Raw genomic sequence first — 20,044 nt, 5'->3', positions numbered from 1 at the left:
TTGGTCCCTGCGGGTCCCTGCTGGCGGATGCAGAGATGCCCTTCTTTTGCCCTTTTGTGTCTCTCTGGGATGTGGGAAACTTTTGGATGGTGGTTTTCCCCATACTGGGGCTGCCGGGGACTCAGGACGCTGCTTCAGATATGCCATTCCTCCGTGATAATGATAAGAAAATATTTATTATTTACTAGGTAAAGCCCTTTCTCTCTCTCTCTCTTTCTTTTCTTTCTTAGAGAGGGAGGGGTGAAGGGGCAAAGGGAGAGGGAGAGAGAATCTTAAGCAAACTCCATGCCCAGTGCCGAGCCCAGGCTCGATCTTACAACCCTGAGATCATGACATGAGCAGAAACGAAGAGCTGGATGCTTAGCCAGCTGAGCCACCCAGGCACCCAATATATATATTTGTGTGTGTGTGCGCGCTCAGCCCTGTTCTGCTTGCCATGAATTAATCCATGTTATCCTTTCAACAAACCATAAAGCAAGTACTGTTGTCCTTTACAGATGAGGAATGGAGGCACAAGAGGGGAAGGGCTTGCCATGCCACCTCTCTGCTTCCCCTACCCCCAGTCTGGAGAAATTGTCAGCAACGAGCACGGAGAGCCCCTGGGATCTTGCACTCAGGCTCTGAGACTCAAGAATTTTGCCTCAACCTATTATTTCTGCTGAGAGTTTCAGAAGCCCATTTTGAGTTTCAGGGCTAAGAACGACCACTTTTCTTTTGTTCCTTCATGGCTTCCCTTCCAAGACAGGGGAAGACAGAGACTGGGCAGCCTTGGCTGGGGTAGGGCGGTGGGATATGATGCACCTATTTCTTGCATAGAATGCATAGAAATGAGGTGGGGGCTCGGTTGACCTATCAGACCTTCACAAGGTTACGGATGTTTTAGAGCTCACATCCACTTCCTCAGTGACAGTCAACTCACCCAAGGTGATATAGCGACAGGGTGCTCTCTCCTTCCTACCGCCCTCTCCTCTAGGTCTCACTCTCCTCATCTCACCAGCCTAGGTTGTGGCTATGGAAGCTCCCTGCTGCCCACGTGTGGACTCTCAGCTCCCTGTCTTGGCCCCCTGGGTCCTCCCTCCCCCGGCACCCCGGCTCCCTTGCCCAGTGAACCCCTTCTAGCAAGCTGCTCCCACCACACCATATACCCCTGCTTGCCCTTCCTCCCACCACCTCTCTGCTCACCTGAGGTCCACCATCGTTCAAGGATCTTTTCTACATAAACCTTCCCGGTACCCCTTGATTCTGATGACCACTGATTCCCAAGTTCTAGAATTGGTTAAGGATGTTACCCTCTCTCTCAGGCAGGCCAGGAGCATGGCCTTGGCTGACAGGCTGACTTCACCTTAAAAACTTGGACAGATCACTTCCCTGAGATTAAGGTTTGTGATGGTTAATTTTAGGTGTCAATTTGGATGCCCAGAGAGCTGGAGAAGCATTATTTCTGGGTGTTCTGTGAGGGTGTTTCCAGAAGAGATTAGCATTTGAAGGGGTAGACTGAGTAAAGAATATCTCCCTCCCCAGTGTGGGTGGGCATTCCCCAATCTGTTGAGGGCCCAGTACAACAAAATGACAGAGGAAGGGTGAATTTTTTTTCTCTCCTTGAGCTGGGACAGCCTTCTTCTCCTGCCCTGGAGAATCAGCTCTCCTGATTCTTGGGCCTTCAGACTTGGACGGGGACCCAGAGTGTTGGCACCCCTGCTTCTCAGGTCTTCACGTTTGAACTGGAACTACATCACTGGCTTCCCTGGGACTTCAGCTTGCAGATGGCAGATGGTGGGACTTGTCAGCCTCCATAACTACGTGAGCCAATCCTTCATAAATACATCGCTTTCTACATATTTATAAATATATCCCTCTGGTTCTGTTTCTCTGAGGAACCCTAATACAGGTTTCCTCTCATGTAACATGGGGTTAATAGTAACTGCCTCACGGGCTCCTTGGGGGTCCCCAGGCCCAGCTTCTAGAAAGTGCTCTAGAAGTGGCATCTGTAGGTTCATATTACCTTGATTTGACTTTTTCTATATATGACCTGTTGCCCCAATAAGACTATGCTCCTAGGGGGTGGGCATCATGCATTTTTCATGTGTCCTCACCATCTGGCATGTGATTGATGGTTGCTAAATGTTTGTCAGGATGAAGCCAAAGGCTAAAAAAAAAAACAAACCTCGTGTTTTATCCACTGTATCTCTATCTCTAATAGATTGTGGCAATATTTACTCAGAAAGGGCAAGGTAGTCCTTTTCACCAGGGTCTTTTTAATAAATGAGACTTGATTCTTTGGGTACCTCAGGCCATAAGAAGCCCCATCAGCAGACCCCTGGGCCACTGAGATGTGGAATTAACAGTGTGGGTAGATATCAGTTCCACCCCAGGCCTCAGAGGAGGCACTCCTGGCTTCCTGGGTAAACCCTTGAAATCATCTTCAAAATCCCAGTGTTGGCTGACGTGAACCTATGCCAGTCTTGGGGTCGCTGCCTCAAACACTGTCACATGTTAGGGCCGACTTGGCCTGTCAGATGTGTATCCAGTCACCTCAGATTCCATCAAGCTGTCTATAAAGCTTGCCTTTAAATATGCATTGTTCCTTCTCAGACATTTCTCAATATTGGCTCCTGGATAAATCTTTAATCTTCAGCCAGCCCTGAGAGTCCAGTTGGAAAATGAAGACCCAGTTTCTCATAGAATGATTAGGACTGGGGGCTGTGTTTGTGAATGGAAGAATCTGAGATTTTAGTTTTTAGTTTTTTTTTTTTTTTTTTTAATCAGGGAGATATTTTCAACTGGAATGGCCCTTGTAGGTTCTGTTAACATTTGAGGATGTCCCTTTGCTTGGCTCTTGGATCTGGGATCTAGGCTGCCTGGCTACATCTACCAGTTTGCAGGAATAGAGTCACTTTAACTGTGGAGCATGTCATGGATGGATAAGACTTTGAGGGAATTCAATTAATTCCAGACTTCCTAAAACTGTGCTGGCACCACTGTTCATCTTGGGCGAAGTCCTCTTGGCTGCAAAATCTGCTGTGGCCTCTCCTGGTCTTAAAAGAGGGAGGGAGAAGCACTTCTTTTTCCTCATTATCCCTTTCTGTCTCTTCTCTCTCTCATTCTCTGTCCTTCTCTCCATTTTTACTTTTTGAAAGATTTTTATTTATTCATGAGAGAGAGAGAGAAAGAGAGAGAGAGAGGCAGAGACACAGGCAGAAGGAGAAGCAGGCTTCATGCAGGGAGCCTGATGTGGGACTTGATCCTGGGACTCCAGGATCACGCTCTGGGCTGAAGGCAGGCACTAAACTGCTAAGCCACCTGGGCATCCCGCCTCCCTCCATTTTTAAAGAAAATTTATTGAGGTGTATCATAGAGCTCACCCATTGCGAGTGCTCAGTTCAGTGAGCTTTCGTAAGTTTGTCCCACCAGGGGACAGCAGCTGTAGAGCAGCCACATCACCAGATCTCCTGAGCCCATCTGCAGACAGTCTCTGCTCCTAGTCCCAACCCTGCAATCACTGATCTGTCCCTAGAGTTTTGCCTTTTCTAGAAATTGCTTGTAAATCGATTTATACGCTATGTTGTCTTTGAGTCTGGCTTCCTTCACTTAGCATAATGTTTTTGCATGTATCAGTGCTCCCCTCTATATTTTTTGACCATCTTTGTCTCTCTCTCTTATATACACACAGTTTTCTCACTAACCTTCTTTTTTTTCTTAAATGCCCAACTCAGGGCTTGAACTCCCCACCCTGAGATCAACACCTGAGCTGAGATCAAGAGTTGGATGCTTCACAGACTGAGCCACCCAGGCTTTTTTTCTTCTTCTTTTTTTTTAACCTCATGCCTTGATCTGGTCTTTGGGCCCTAAGGTATAAAGAGGAGAGTAGTGTGGCATCCACATACCACGCCCATTCGAAGTGGGTACGTACAGGGGCAGCCGGCCACGCAGCCTGTCACAATCCCCGGGGCCCAGGATGTGTGACCCCTCAGCGTAGTGATGGTGGGGAGAGAGGAGAAGTGGAGGCAGGGTGCGGGCTGAAATCCCCTTCCTTCTCCCCTGAGTTTGAGGCCCTGAGCCTTTCTTTGTTCAGGGAGATGGAAAAAAGAAGGAAGCTGGTGCATAAAGTCGTTTTACTGCAGATACAGCTCGAGTCCACTCGGGGTGGAGTGAGGCCTGAACAGGTGCCCTCCGTGGAGGGCCTCCAGGCTGCCGAGTCACCTGGGGTCCCCTGGGCCAAGGGGCAGCTGCAGGGCAGCGGGCGGGGACTCATCCAACCCAGGCTGCAGGCTTTCGGGGACCGCGTGGTCGCTGCTGTCCTGTTGCTCAGGCCAGACCCTGAGAGGAGAGGGGCACGAGGTGAAAATGGTAACTGTCAACACTTCAGTTTCAGTAAAGAGAGGGGAGGGAGGTGCATGGGAACACAGAAGAAGCCTCCAAGGGGAGATGTCTCCGCAGGGCTCCGGGGCCAGCCCCCGTGCTAGACAGCGTGGCTGCTGCTTTCAAGTCCGTCCCCCAGCTCAGCATCTGGAAAGCAAGAAGGTGTCTCAGGCGGGGGAGCCAAGGTGAACGGTGAGCTCTGCCAGTGAGGGTGTGTGGCTGGGCTGCCCTTCCTGCCCCCTCTGCCCCCTCCCCCACCCCCCCCCCAGTCCTGGGCAACAGTGTCAGCAACAGAGGTCAGCTGTCTCTGGAATCCTCAAATGGCCAGGGCACAGAGGCTGTGAGCCCCTCAACAAAAGCACCCAGGTCCACTCCTCCCCTGACCTGGGGCAGCAAATGTCTGCAGGCTGAATCCCTGGAGGAGCCCCTCAGGGTACTGCCCCTCTCTATACACTCTCCCTTCCTTAAGTTGGCAGGGCAGTGGGAGGAGGGTTGACCTAGGTCTTCAAGAAATCTTTCAGAGATCAAATGACTGGAGGTAGAGGGTCACGTGATGGGAGCAAGGGGGGCAAAGAGGCAGGAGGATGACAGTGGGATCCGAGTGGAGGAGTGGGGCATGGGGGGGCAGTCTTTATTCTTGGGGGAAACTCTTGTTCTCAATATACTTTTCCCATTGGCTTGCATGAGTGCTCCCTGACTATCTGAAAACCATTGAAAGGTAAGGAGCAGGAGCAATGGACGTCCCCCCATTCCTACGAGGACCCTTCTCAGACTCTACCTCTGCTACAAGGAAGCTCCAGCCCCATGAGCTGCCCCTTGCCTATCCTGTTCTGTTCCCCAAAACTAGTTGTCTTGACTTGTGTGTATGGGGGTGAGGTGGTCTGACCCTGCCTTTAGTGCAAGGACCCTCAAGCCTGCTCCTGTCCACACCTGATGAATGGCTGTGGGAGGCACTGTTCCCTTCCCAGGCTTTGGACTGTGGTGACAGTCATTTGTGCCAGCTGGGACGCAGCCGTTAGGAGGGTTGGGTCACAGAGCCATGTGGCAAGTTGTCAGAGCCACCCAGGAACTCTCCCCAGCTGCTTTTACCTGGCGCCACCTGTGGCACTTGTGTGTTCCAGATGCAGGGGAGGGGGCCCCAGTGAGAAGCCTGGCATGGGCACCACGGAGCCATGAAGAGGCTGGCGTCTCCTCGTGCCCCCTGGTGGGCCCAGGTGTTTTGTCTTTTTCCTCCCTTTAGACCTGAACTGAGCTAGGGCAGCAGGTCACAGCTGTGACTCAGCTCTGGCAACAGTCCATCTTGACAAAGCGCTGCCAACCAGGTGAGGCACGCCAGGCTGCTGGGGACCAGAGAAGAGTGTGGCCAGGGGCTAAGCGGGAGGCAGGCGCCTCTGCCTCTGGCTGCCCTGGCTTGTCTTGATCTCGGCCCTGGCGACAGCCAGGCGAGGGCTGCATGACCAGTGTGCCAGGACAGGCCCTCTGTGCCGGGCCCTCCTCCACCAGTGTCCCTGGGCGGGGGACCTGGCTGCCCCCACATTGGGGCGGCTCCTACAGCTAGTCCCCGTCCTGAAGAGGACGGCAAGTGGCGGTCGGTGGGACCGTGTGCCTCTGAGCAACGCAGGGGGGCAGCAGCGCAGCGCCAGGCGCGTGCAGGGAGGGCCCGCCGGGCTCCTCCGTGGGGACTCGGTTTAAGCGGCGCCCCCGGGATGCTCTTCTGCCCTCCAGAGGGGGCCGGCTTCCCTGAGCCGGGGGCTCGGAGGCCCCAGACCCTCCGGGGAAGGGCTGCGTCCCCCGCCCAGCAGGGCGACGGCGGCCGGCGCCGGGCACTAGGGGTCGCCCCGGGCCAGCCGAAGCGCGGGGCAGGTTTCCCGGGACCGGGAAGAGCGGCTGGCGCCTCCGGGGCGGGGGGGGCGGGGGGGGCCCCGAGACCCTGCCCGGAGCCGCGGGCCCCCGCCCCTCCCGGGGCCGCGCCCTTGCGGAGCCCGGGCTCCCGCCGCAGGCCGCCCCCGGGACCCGCGAGCGCGGCGCAGAGGCGCTCTCCCCGAGACACAAAGGTCTTCGCCGGAGCTCCCTGCTCCCGCCCGCCCGCTCCCTTCCCGGCCGCCGGAGGGGGGCCCGGGCGCGCCCGGACGGCGGGACCCCGAGTGGTCCCGGGGGCTGGCGGGGGCGCGGGGCGTGGGTGGACACCGTGGTGGGGCTCCCTTTGTGAGCCGAGACAGGCGTCCCCTCCTCGCCGCGTCTCTGAAAACGGGCGGCCCGGGCTCTCAGCACGGCGTGCCCTGAATCCCAAATCGGGTTCTCGAGGGTCGAAATCTGGGCCCCACCCTGGGGCGCTCGGAGCGGGTCCAGCTTCTCCTCCGGGCGGGCCTGCTGGGGGCTCCCCACCGCCCCACCGTGACCCGCTGCGACCGACGCGCCAGGGGCCCACCCCAGGGTCTGCATCTGAATCCCCGGGAGGGACCCGGGGAACCTGCATTTTTGGTAAATTCCCCAGGTGGATTCTGACGGCAGAGCCAGGGCGGGAAATCCTCTCCCAAACCTTACACCTGAAGAACTTCTGGAGATGGAATTGTCACACCTGCCTCAGCCCACTGTGATGTTTGTTCTACCTGCTGATGGGGAAGTTCTTTCCAGTCTGGCTGCAAGCCCTCCTGCTTTAATCAAGCACATTTTCTTAATTGGGTGCTCTCTATGGGATAACGAGCCCGATGGAAGACAGCTGTCCTGCCTCCTGGAGCCGGGTGTACCTTTCTCAGGAGACCTGTTTTCCTTGTTCAACCTCTGGGTCCAGCAGGCCTACCTGACCCCCCTCCCCAGTGCATGGTAAGAAGGATCCACCGCAGCCACTAGCTGGTGGATGAATGTGGCCCCTCCCCATAGTGGCTAAACAGCACCCTTCCAGGGCTTAGAAGATCACCTAAGAGGCTCCCTGAGCACTGGATGCTGGAAAATCCCAGCCAAGGAAAAGGAAAAAAACAAAAAAACAAAAACTGCCACAAGTCATCCTGTGACCGCCTGACAATACCATATTCCCTTTCACTGGCCCTTGACCTTGGTTTCAAGATGAATTAAAATTCTTATCTGCTCTGCATCCAGCGGGCTTGGGCCTCGCCTTCCTGAGTGCTGCAGCTAGAGCTTCCCAAGCTTTGTGGGACTATTTTTGCCTCTGGGTAGTGGTCATTACTTCCTTCCACCACACGAGGTTCCACACAGGGACAGAGAAAGAATAAATTAGCAAACACCCTCAAAATGGCAGGACTGACCCCCAGACCTACTTTCATTTTCTTCCCGTCTTGGTTGTGGGTAATTTCTTGACAACTATGAGAAAGAAGACAATGAAAAATGAATGGTTTCCCCAAAGCAGTTGTGAACAGATGTATAATTCTCTGGTCTCGGGAACCGTTCTGGGAACCCCTTCCCTCCCCTTAGAGGGGCAGAGGTGCCAAAGGGCAGTGTTGATATTTGGCACCTGCAGGGCTCACCCTCGTCCTAAAGACAGCACAGAGGTAACCCAGGTCACCTTCGCCCGTGGTTCAGGGCTTCTAAATTCGGCAGTGTGAGCAGACCTGCTTCCTTTCGGCAATTGATCTGAACAGCAGAATCCCATTCTGAGGGTCCGAATCACATTTACAGGCTGTGGGGGTGAAGGCCGTGCTAATTGGCCACTTGCCTCACCACTGGCTTTTAAACAATCAGTTGTATTCTCTGCCCGGCAGGAAGCAGCAGGCCCATCAAGGCTCTGGGCTCCCTCTTTGTTCTGACTTTATGGCATTTTATGCCACAATGAGAAACACTGTGCACTCCGTGGGAGCCCATTGTGCCAGGCTGCAAGGCTGTGGGCTCCCCTGCAGAAGGGCTGGTGCTCTTCCCCCAGGAGAAGAGGCTTTGTGACAGGCGGGAGGACAAAACAAGGGGTGCCAGACACTGTACTGGGGCAACTGCTGGCCAGTGTGGAGGCAGCTGTGACTCCTGGGTCCCTGTCACCCACAGGCCAGACTGAGGGCTGGAGAAGGATGGATTTTCTTCTAAGGAGCCATCCCGGTTACCTGGTAAGTTCTACGTCAGTACGGTGCTAACGCCTTCCCTCCCAGCTGCCCAGCCAGCCTCATCCCGCCTCATCCTGCCTCAGCCCACCTCTAGACTCCGGCCAGATGACCGCATCCATGTGCCAGGCAGCTCTCAGTCCTCCTGGAAATGCCATCTGGGTGAGTAGGGAAGTTTTTCCAGATGAGGGCCAAGCCTGGGCCTCAGATATTGTGGGTAGATTTGGTTCTTGGAGGCAAGAGTTTGTTTGTAGAAACAGTGTGAATGGGAAGACCTGGAGAAAGTCCCTGTGGTCTCACGCACAAGGAGGCCAGTGGAGTGTCAGAGCTCCTTGGAGACCCTGCCTGCCTCCCAGGCCAGCCTCTGCTCCCCTGCCCCTCCCCCACCATGAGTTTTCTACAGGTGGAAGTCTCCCCACAGGTGAAATGTTAATGCAGCATCCCTGGGGCAGAAGACTGGAGGCTGTGCTGGCTCCAGATCACCGTCCTGATCCCAGCAAGGCCTGGGGTCCCTCTGCCCTTTGCCTTTCAGCCCATGGACAGAGGTCCTTTGTCCTGTTTTACCTAGTTTATCGAAGTAGGCATTTAAGGGGCATAGGGCAGGCAGGGAGAGGAATTCAGGGTACAGTACCATTCATTGGGGAAACAGGGAGCAGGTATAGACAAAACCTATCACTAAGAGGAAACCCAAGACGGGACTTTGGGGGTGCAGACCCTGAATAGTGGAGCATCCCACTTGGGGACTGAAAGGGGGAGAGGTGAGGGAAGGCCAGTCTGTTTAGCTTCACCTCACAGGACCGCCCTGTGTCCCTTCCCATCTCCAGGGCCCCCACAGGGGTCCCCTTCACCTGCCCCATTGCAGCAGCAGCTGGCTGGTTTCTTCTCCCTCCACCCCATCCTCCGTGTAGCTGCTCCAGTTTTCACTCAAAAATGCAAATCTCCTGGCCTGCCCATCTCAGGCCGGAAACCTTCAGTGGCTTCCCAGAGCTGCACACAAACGCTCCACATCCTGCTTCCTGCCTCCACCTCCACACTCCCTTCCCACCGGCTCCAGCCACACTCAACTCCTTGACTCTCTCAATAGGCAGGTCCTCACTCCTCTAAGCCTTTGCCTCTCCTTCTGCATGGAACGCCCTTTCCCTCACCACCACCCCTTGTCTGCTTGCTAAACTCTCCAAGATTTGGTTCAAACTATCACCTCCTCAGCGGATCAGGTGACCAGAGCAGGAGTGGAAGCAGCCTTGCTACCAGGCGCTCCAAGCCTTGAGAAGGCTGATGGCAAAGAGTACAACCCAACCAGATTAAAAGCAAGGCCTCTGAAACGTTAGTTTGGGTCTCTGAAGACCCTGCCTGCACAGTCTGTCCTGAAGGAGTGGAAGGAAGGGGTGACCTCACTGCTCTGTGCTCTTCCCCATCTGGCTCCATCTTCTGTCATAACATAAGGCACATTTTTTGATACTCTTGGTTACATCTTTGTCTCTCTTTAGACTCAGAGTCCCTTGTAGGTAAGGAGTATCTTAATCATCTTTGTAGTCTCAGAATCTAGTTTAGAACCTGGCACATATTAGGCACGCAGAAAATCTTTGAATAAATATATCTATACCATGAACCTGAGAGTGTTCCTTTACCTAGAATACTGTTCTCTCCACAAATTTGGACTATCACTTTCTCCAAAACATAACTCAAGACTCACTTCCTGGAGAGGCAGGTTTTGGTTTAATAGTTCGTTGATTTAGGCATCAAAGGTTAATGAGCACCTACTATGTGCCAGGCATTTTCTAGGCCCTGGAGGGTGATGGGGTACAAAGAGAGATAAGAGTTCCAAGTCCAAGTTGCCTGTGACCCCCTCTGTCCCCAACCCTTAGCAGACCATGTCTTCATTTCCCAGTTATTTCGCATTTTTGTAATCACTCCATGCTCCTGGCATTCACATTGCCTGGGACATGGTCAGCGAGTATGATTCACTGTATGCCCAGCATCATGACACAGGTGTAGAAGGCCCAGCTTTGCCTTCAGGTAGCTCACAACCTCACTAAGGAGACAAACTGTTTGTTTATGGGATCACTGGACATGCCAGGAAGTCCCAGCCAGGGAAGATCTTGTGTTGTCAGTTCATAGCCTCTGGGAATTCACTGGGTCCACTGGTTCTCTTGATCCAAGTGCTACTTTCCAGTTACTTCTTGTTCAGAGGCTTCTCAAAGAATAGGACAGCATGGCATCGTGTCTTGTAGCCGCTTTCCCGGATCCCCATCTCAGCACCTGATACAGGCCAGGGCATGAATGAATGAGTGAATGAATGATTGTCATCATGGGCAAACATTCATCACCAAGTGTCCTAATGAGACACATCCAAGGAGCCCGATGTGAATGGGTTCTCCAGTTCTGATAGGGAGAGAGAAGGGTTTGTTGTTTGTTTTCCCAACACAGTGCCTCTTTTTTTGCTGTTATCCTCAGATTCTAAGTGTTTTCTACAAGAAGATACTGAGACTCAAATCCAGAAGAGCATGAATTTGACAAAAGCCATTTGTTTCCCTGCTTCCATTTGGGTCCGTCTTCGCTGGCTATTTGTACTGGTTATCGCTTGGTGGGTTTAGTGCGTGAGGTCTATTTCAGGGTTTCTCAAATTAAAGGTAAGCTTTAAGAGTGTTGCCCAGTCTTTCCTGCTTCCTCCCGACTTGGTGCCCAGAGTGTTCCCGTTGTCACTTACTCCTTCTCTGGGATAGTTTTACCAGAAACTTCTTTAGACCTAGTGCTTTAGGGCCTTGGTTTCCACCCATTGGCTTGTGCTGCATGTTGCTTGCTCTGCAGTCCCAGAGGCCAGCGTTGCTTACATTAGCTTGCTGACGTCATGGCCATCTGTAACCTGTATCAAACCCTGGGCGCTTTGAAGTTCAATGTGCAATAAAAAGTTCATTAAAAAAGATGGGGAATCATGAAAATAAGGTTATGGAAATGTTAACAAAGGATCATTTCCTGCTTCCTGTACATTTTTCCCTTTTTTTTTTTTTAATGTATTTCTCTGAGGAATTTATGTCACCATTAAAACTATGGAAGAGTTAAAGGAAGGACAGGCCTGGGTCAAAAAGAGGGTGAGATTCCTGCGGAGATATCTTGGCCAAGACCCAGCCTGTTCTCTTAATTGAGAGCTTGGGGTCTAAGTGGAGAATTTATGCCAGAAAAAAATTAAAAGTAGGGACAAATCTCGAATTCTTAGGACTTTTGAACCCAGCATTTTCCATAGGGATGGCTCTAAATGGATGCCAGCAGCTTGCTATCATTACAAGGTCTGCGACAATGTCAGGAAGCTGTGAAATCACTGGGCTCCAGCCTCCGGGCAGCGACCGGTGCTGGCAGGTGCCTCCTATCCACCGGAGGAAGAAGAGAGAGACGTGAAGAAAGACGGGAAACAGGAGGCAGAGAAGAGAAAGTCAAGAGAAAGAGAGGTACCTGGGATAGGGAGGCAGAGTCACTAGAACTGCCTTGCGGCTTGCCGGCTGCCACACTGGCTTGCTTGCCAGTCCTGACCTCCTGATGTGGGCAGGGGTCGAGTTTCAAGGCTGAAGGGTTGTTAAACACTAGAAGCATCAGTCCCTGACATGGTGTTAAGATAAGGTAAGGGGGGAGGGTACCCTTGTCCTACCAGTGAGTGCCCTTTCCTGGCCTGGCTGCAGACAGGCATTTTGCCAAGAGGCAAGTCCCTTGGGGCTCTGTGTTCTGACTCGACAGTGGCCGAATGTACATTGTGGTGGACTTTGCTGGGGCCAGGATCCGGTTAGTGGGAGAGCCAGGCTTCTCTCTCCAAACTACCTGGCCTCCTGGAAGGCTCCTGGTTCTCTTTGTTAGAGGAAAGGCAGCCACAGATCATGATCCCTGGTAAACATATTGTCACTTCCCTAATGACAAAGGGGACCCCCATCAGCACCTTTGTTTCTTGGCATTCACCACACAGATCCTGAAATCACAAACTCTGGGAAGCAAAGCAAAACAAACAGTTCTCTTCAAAGGGAGGCCCCTGTTTTTCGGGGACCCTCCATGCTTGGGCAGTAGGCATGCCCATCCATCAAGCATGCACAGTCCCAGCAGCTTTGCTGACTTTTGTTTTGGGGGGCAAATATCCCTAGAGACTCCTTTGCTTATATGACCATTAATGGCCACTTAATTACTACTCATGTTTAATAGTAAGCTATTGTGTGATTATCACTTTTTCCATCCAGAAGGCTACTGTGCGCACACTTACCCAGTGTATACACTACATCATAGTCCTGATGATGACAGTGCCATATCCTAGCAAGTGACCATGAAGACCTCAACAGATTGCACACGTAATAAACAACACTGCAAGGTCAGGGCAGGGGGAGGGGTGCTGCTGCCTGATGGGCCGCATCAGAGCCAGACTCACCCTCTCTCTTGCAACTCGGTTGTAATTGAGTCTCATGAGTTCTGCAAACCTCTGCTCGTAGAGGTGAAGCAGCAGCACCAGGTACAAACCTGAATTCATCAGCTCATTTTGTGCCTAAATATGGAAAAGAGACTTTTAAGTTCATTTATAAAATATTCGTGATCTAAATCGTGGGGTGGAGGGAGGAAAAAAAGGATAAAGAATCAACAACAATAAATAAACAACAACAAAAATATCACAGGGTGCAGGGTGGCAAGGGTACCAGGTGGCAAGACAACAGGGACAACAGCCTGTCCTTGGGGATCAGAGGATGGAGCAAGAGGGGATTCAGGGTAGAAGCTAGGATGTCATTCTGGAATTCTTTACTACCTACTGGAGGATGCCCTGGAAAGGCTCCATGCTCCAGGCTCAGTCCCATGCTGTGAACATTTATTGGGCAGTTACATGTCAAAGCCTTGAGCTGGGTGTTGCGGGGAACCTGAGGCAAAAGGTCTCCGCAACCTGCTGGGAGCCCATCTAGTCCCAGCTGGAGGTGTCACATGCTACAGTGGAGACGCACAGGGGAAGAGAGGTTTACTGACACAGGGAAGGCCTCTTGGATGATCCTTAAAGGATGGGAGGGCCTTTGGTTGCCTCTGAAAGTTGGTGAGGGCCTTCCAAACTGAGGCACAGAATGCCAGAAAGGCACAGGGGAGGAGGGAGCAGAGCATGTGTTGGGCAACATTCCCTACTCACTAGCGTGGCTAGAGTATATGGGGAAGGTGTTTGCTTTGGATTTAAAAAATATTTTTGGCATCAGCTGGGGAGATGGGAAGGTGGGACCTGTGAGGCCAGGAGTCTGGATGTCATGCTGTGTGTGTGTGTGTGTGTGTGTGTGTGTGTGTGTAGCCACTGGCCTCTGAGCAGAGGAGTAAACATAATGAGATGTGTGTCTTAGGAAGGCAAACTTTTCTGTGGGAGAATTTGGAACACAGACACCACAGGGCATATTATTTTCCTAGATCCCTCGTCTGTCCAGAGAAGAGGCCCCAGGCTTTAGGTCTGTATGTTTCTCTATCTGTAATTGGGCTTAATGATGGTCTCACCAGGGGCCCCCCAACCCTGGCTGGTCTATTATTTAACTCCCAGACAGTGAGCGTGTGCCCGGCGGAGTCCTAGATGGACTGTGAACCTCAGGGCCTTGGCTCATCTCTTTCTCATTTGGTCAGTTAGCTTGTTTTGTGCTTCTGTTTTGAATGCCGCCCCCCCCCCCCCCCCCACAGACTGTGTCCACAGCGTCACAATGTCACCTCCTTGCAGAAGCCTCCCCGATGAACCCCATTTGTTCTAATCACTTCTTCACTCCCTGATTGCTAACTCTTGCTTTTGTATACCGCATCTTGCCCCTGTTAATATTTTTGCTTTTTCTCGGTGGGTGGGTTGTGTTTTATTTTTCTCACTGGTGCTTACAAGGAGGTACCCAGGGAGGATCTGGCTGTCTGGCTGCTGACAGCTCCTGTGTCCTTAGCTCCTTGGCAGCAGTCTTCTCCAAGGCCTCACCCTGGGGACCCTTCCTAGACCTTCAATAAATTAGGAGCCATTAGCAATAACTCCTCCCCATCGGCTGCTTTGTTTCCCCACCCGGCTTCCTATCGAATGTCCACGGGTAAAGGATGGGGCTTGGGAAGCCTCTGGGAGACTCTGCATCACCCTGGGGAGAGGTCAGAAGTGTGACTGTTTCCCCAGGATAACTGAAGCTCAGACCTGACCCAGGGGCCGCCTCAGTGCTTTTCCCTTCCATCCCATTCCATCCAGGGCAGCTCAGGAAGCTAGTGTAGGACACACCTCTTCCAGGATGAAATGGCTGCCAGGAAAGGTGCACTGATTTTTTAAAAGACATTTATTTATTTATTCATTCATTCATTCATTCACTCATTCATTCACAAGAGACAGAGAGAGGCAGAGACATAGGTAGAGGGAGAAGCAGGCTCCCTGTGGGGAGTCTGATGGAGGACTCGATTCCAGGACCTGGGATCACGCCCTGAGCCAAAGGCAGACGTTCAACCACTGAGACACCCAGGTGTCCCAAGGTGTCCAAATTGAGCAAGGATCGATGCGTTCTTCCTTCTGAGTCGGGTCCAACTCTGGATCTTGCCCACTGGCCCCAAGGTCATGGCTCAATGCCTCTCTGCCCTCCTAAGGCTCTAGTCAACTGTCCTTAGCAATAGGAGGCCCATCCTATTTTTAGACTTTGGCCATGTTTTCTGTGCTCTTCTGACCTTGGTCTAGAGCAGGCAGAGAGGAAGTCGCTTGTTTTCACTTTTTTTCTAATCGCCTCCTCCCACCTTCCCCCTGAGTCTGTGCCTCCTTGGCAACCTGTCTCGGAAGCCTTCCTAACCCACCCTTCAGCTTCTCCCCACACACTGAGGCTTGTCCCTCATTGGCTTTTCTCGCTGGCGCTGGCGGTGGCCTCTTGCGAGCCGCCACTGGTGTTCCGTCCAGCACTCTCTTCGCCAGTAAGTCTTGATGCTCAGAGACACTCTGATGCATGATGGCAAATCAATCAGCTAGAAAATCGCTTGGAACTATCGGGTTTGTCAAAGCATTCAGGGAAATCATTTACTTTTTATGACTCAATAAAGCCCGGAGGCATGCAGATGGGAAAATATCCACTAATGTTTTCTGCAGATAATTTGAAAAGTCACTTCTAGCAGATTGTGTCTCTTCTCTGGTCTGTGGGAGGGAACCTGTCACGTGGTGCCATAAATCTCAGCGGCCAGGCTCCTTGATGTGTGCCCTTTTGCAGAGCTTGTGATGCTGCATAGAGGGGCTGGGCTGCCCAATCAGAGAATGCGTTTGCTAGTGAACTCAGAGTCGGCTCATGCTCTGAGCCACAAGTGGGAGGGACTTGTTAGAGACTTCCAGAGCATTTGTTCGGCAAGGGCAAAATGAGCTAGGTTTTGGAGTGTCCTTGACCCTCTTTCCCTGATCTGCCATGGGGGGCATTGGCATCCATGATGCAGTATAGGTGGGGAGTGGGAAGGGCGGGGAGGCTTGTGAGGGAGGGGGCTTGTGAAGCCATGGACAGGAGCCCTGGAGCACGCAGGCTGCCTGCCAGATGTTTTTCTTTCTGTTCTCTTGCCCTCTGCCCCACTTCGTTTTGTTAATATTCATTTTGGCCAAGAGATTTGCTACCTATGGAAATTCTCAATAGAATCCACTCAAAAGAAGCAGACAGCCTGGCTGAATGTTCTATCAAGTCTTCATATGTGTTCAAGAGATGCTCCCGGGTGTGAGGGTGATTAGGTGGCTGCATGTGTCCAAGGACATCTGTCCGTGGCTGAGATGGAGCAAAGCCAGGCCTGTGCCTCAGAGCAATGACAGCCAGAGGCCCGCTGAGACCCTCCTCTGCTGCAGGGCAAAGCTGGCAGAAGCACATCTCCGTCACACAGTGGGCCCGGGCCCCCGGAATGGGCAGCCTGGGGGCCATCGAGCACTAAGACTTCAGGCAGAGTTTTAACTGTACATGGCCAAAGTGACTCCATTTATAAAAAGGGAGCAGTAACCTTTATCAGGCCTGTTTCCCCAAGGTGTTAGAGCAAAATGAGCTAATATGTGGGGGTGTGGTATTTTGCAAAACAAAAATAGCCAAGAAGAGGCAAGAATGAAAAATAGGATGCAGGGCAAGGACCACATGTGTCTTGTTTGCTCCTGTGCTCCTCGTGGCTGGCTCAGCACCTGGTATACAGTATGTGCTCAACAAATGTATGTACAGATGACAGAATGACAAAAAATGTGTAATTTTGGCCCAGATAGTGGCCCATTCAGTCATGACTTTGATTCTAGTGACTCCCATTTGAATGTGTATCAGAATTACAGAAAGGGACTTTTAAAACATAGCTCCTGGGCACCACCCCTCCCCCTCCCCCAGATTCTGATCCAGTGGGTCTGGGGTGGGGCCAGAGAATGTGTGTTTCTAACAAGTCTCCAAGTGATGCTGATGCTACTCGTCTGGGGGCCACCCATCGTTGAGAACCGCTGCCCTAAACCAAGCATCAGCAATTAGTAGTCTATCAGCTGAATCTGGCCTGAGGATGCACTCTGGTTGGAAGGAAGGAAGGACGGAAAGAAGGAAGGAAGGATGAACATGAACTTCTTCAGCTGCGGAGAGTACTCTCCGTTTTGCCTGCATTGCCACCACTATGTTGTAATGACTCTCGTAGGATTCTGACCATTTGCAACCTGCCTGGCCTCGAAGGCATTTAAGTGTACAATCTGTGATCTCCACTGTTCCTCAGCCTGCTTTCTCCTGGCCCATTTTGGAATTTGGAATATTACTTTGAGCTCTTCCTTGCCACTCAAAACTGAGTGCCCTGACCAGAATCAAGGATGAGGCCTACTTCCCAGTTAAGGAGCATGCACCCAGGACTCATCCTTCCTGCAGCACTCACAGTGGGTATGGATGCCTGGTGGGCTTAATTTTTGGGCATCTTTGAGTCAGGAAGGAGGGAGGGTTGAGCTGCCACAAGCCCTGACAAGCCTAGGATTGGACCACCAGGTGCCAGCAGCCCCAAAGTGCTGAGCCCCATAGTGCTTGGGGCCCCCCAGCTGTTTCTACCTCATGGGGCCACTCTACACACCGCCTGTAAGAGGTCCTAATATAGCAGCTGGAAGCCTACTAATAAGCCTTGGCCCTGTGGGGCCTACAGAAACCACCCAGTGTCTGAGAGATGGGGGATAATCAGATTTCAGTGTTAGGGCCTATGGTCAGCATTCACTCTTGCCCGACTCAGATACATTGAGCCAAACCAGGGAAACACTCTGGTCTGAGCCCCTCCACACCCTCGAAGCCATTGACCATGCTGATTCAACATCCAATGGGCATGACTGCAGTCTGGATTGGATTTTGAGTCAGGTGTCTGTTCCTAATGTCTCAGATTTTGCCCTCCAGGGCACATGGATAGAGGGCTCCCTCCTCTTTTTCCTTCCTGGTCTTAAACGTCTCTTCCTCAGGGAAGCTTCTCTGGTCCTGAGAGTTGGTCAGATCTCTTTGTGACGGCACATCCCTCATTCTCATCCTCTGGGGGTACTGGGGGTACCCTCACCATGTTCTTCCCATGAGAAGGAAGTGACTGCGTTGGTCTTGGGCACCTAGGTATCTCCAGCATAGTATCTGATATACAAAAGGCACTCAATATGTGTTTTAAAAGTTAAACTCTTGGGCAGCTCAGGTGGCTCAGCAGTTTAGTGCTGCCTTAGCGCTGCCTTCAGCCCAGGGCATGATCCTGGAGACCCAGGATCAAATCCCGTGTCAGGCTCCCTGCATGGAGCCTGCTTTTCCCTCTGCCTGTCTGCATCTCTCTCTCTCTCTCTGTGTCTCTCATTAATAAATAAACAAAATCTTTAAAAAAATAAAATTTAAGCTCTTATGTGTATTTTGATACCTGGCTCCATCCCAGATCAATTAAGTCAGAATCTCTGAGGCCCAGTACCGGGGCATGAGTACTTTATTTATTTATTTATTTATTTATTTTTTGCACGAGTACTTTAATAGCAAAAAAAAAAAAAAAAAAAAAAAAGACACTCAGCTAAATGTTAATTTTAATTATAGCAGGTTTTTATGTGTTTGTGATTTTTATAATCAAGCAAAAGCAAAAACAAACCAACCAACCTAAGTGAGAAAAATGCATAAGAGAATAAGTGAATGAGTGAGTTAGCAAGTTAATTGAGGTTAAGTGAGACCTGGACTGAGTGGAAGTCAGTTCTAGACTTTTTTTGTTTTTGTCTCTTTCTTTGAATATGTCTTTTTTTGGCACCAGCTACCCAGCTTCTCAACAAGAGACCCTGTTTAACAGGAGTGAACAGCATGGGGCGTTGGCTAAGGTGGCCCAGAGGACTGAGATTTGGGACTCGGGAAGGGGCAAGGCCTCAGAAGCCCAGGTAGACACATCAGTTCCAAGGCCAATCCAAAGGACCTCCCTGGCTGGGGATGAGCCATTGATTCCATCCTCCATGTCTTTGTGTTAACAACAGTTATGGAGTGCCTGGGTGCTCGGTGGTTGAGCTTCTGCCTTTGGCTCTGGCTGTGGTCCCAGGGTCCTGGGATCAAGTTCCACATCAGGCTCCCCACATGGAACCTGCTTCTCCCTCTGCCTGTATCTCTGCCTCTCTCTGTCTCTCATGAATAAATAAGTAAAATCTTTAAAACAAATACACCAACTACAGTTACTTCTGCCTTGGTTCATGGAGAGTTTCTGAACTTGTCCAAGTCTTGCTTCCCTACTGTCTCAGGTTTAAACTCACTGTTAGCAAACAGACCGTGGTAAATTCACAGCGGGCCATGGGAGTAGTCAGAACCATGTAAAAGGGTGAGCCCTCCACTGTTTCCCATCAGCAGGTAAATGTCGCTTGTTGGTTCTTAGGACTGTTGTTCTCTCACCAGGGTGGGTCTGTCAATCTAGCTTCTACCCGTGATTATAATGAAGGGCATTTTCCAAAGGCTTTGATGGCCTGTCAGATTTTTTTTTTTTTTTTTTTTAATTTATGATAGTCACAGAGAGAGAGAGAGAGGCAGAGACACAGGCAGAGGGAGAAGCAGGCTCCATGCACCGGGAGCCCGACGTGGGATTCGATCCCGGGTCTCCAGGATCGCGCCCTGGGCCAAAGGCAGGCGCCAAACCGCTGCGCCACCCAGGGATCCCGGCCTGTCAGATTCTTATAGAAACTAGTGTAAACTCGTTTCTGCCTCCATGGAGAGTGATTATGTGCTGGATGTCTTCCACGTTCCCCCCAGAGCCCCCTTCCACCCTGCGCTGTGGCCTAGAGGCTGATCTCAATGGACTGCGTTAACCAGCCCCCTCGTTCTCTGGCTTCTCACTGGGTTTGGGCAATGGGAGGCCCTGGCAGGAGACCAGAGGGCGGAAGGAGAGAGAGGCTGGGGTGGTTGCCCAACTTGTTCTCTCTCCGCGGGGCAGTGGCAAGGCTCTACCGAAGGTCACAGGCTGTCAATGACTCTCCTGTAACTACAGGCCTCCCCTTCCCGGTGATTGCCCCAGCCTCTGTCACTTCAGGCCTCAGAATGGTCACGGTGCCAGTCCCAAGAGGCTTTGTCCCACCTTGTTGATTTCTTTTCCTGCCCACTTGGGGCCTTCATTCAGCTCTCCTCACTCACCCCTGCTGAGGAAGCCACCATCTCCTCTGCCTAGATCCTGGCCGACATGGTTCCTCTCACGGTTCCTGTTAGGATGTGCTAGTGGCCGCTTCT

At 51.9% G+C, this 20,044-nt stretch overlaps 1 protein-coding gene across 6 annotated transcripts in view; it reads right to left on the bottom strand.

Annotated features, from left to right (window-relative positions):
* Positions 1-4,095: 4,095 nt before the first annotated feature.
* MARCHF10 (membrane associated ring-CH-type finger 10) overlaps positions 4,096-20,044 on the bottom strand; it is an 88,763-nt gene continuing 72,814 nt past the window's right edge. For 4 of the 6 annotated variants that reach the window (XM_038546941.1, XM_038546942.1, XM_038546943.1 and 1 more), the window contains exons 9-12: positions 12,802-12,915; positions 7,880-7,993; positions 7,635-7,677; positions 4,096-4,506 (exon numbers count right to left, since the gene is read on the bottom strand). In XM_038546941.1, coding sequence (XP_038402869.1) covers positions 4,460-4,506; positions 7,635-7,677; positions 7,880-7,993; positions 12,802-12,915 — 318 coding nt within the window. In that variant the 3' untranslated portion in view covers positions 4,096-4,459. The other 2 variants (XM_038546945.1, XM_038546946.1) reach the window with 2 other exon arrangements.

The sequence above is a fragment of the Canis lupus genome, chromosome 9 (assembly GCF_011100685.1).
Source record: "Canis lupus familiaris isolate Mischka breed German Shepherd chromosome 9, alternate assembly UU_Cfam_GSD_1.0, whole genome shotgun sequence".
NCBI lineage: Eukaryota > Metazoa > Chordata > Mammalia > Carnivora > Canidae > Canis > Canis lupus.
This window is presented reverse-complemented; position numbering and strand designations above follow the sequence as displayed.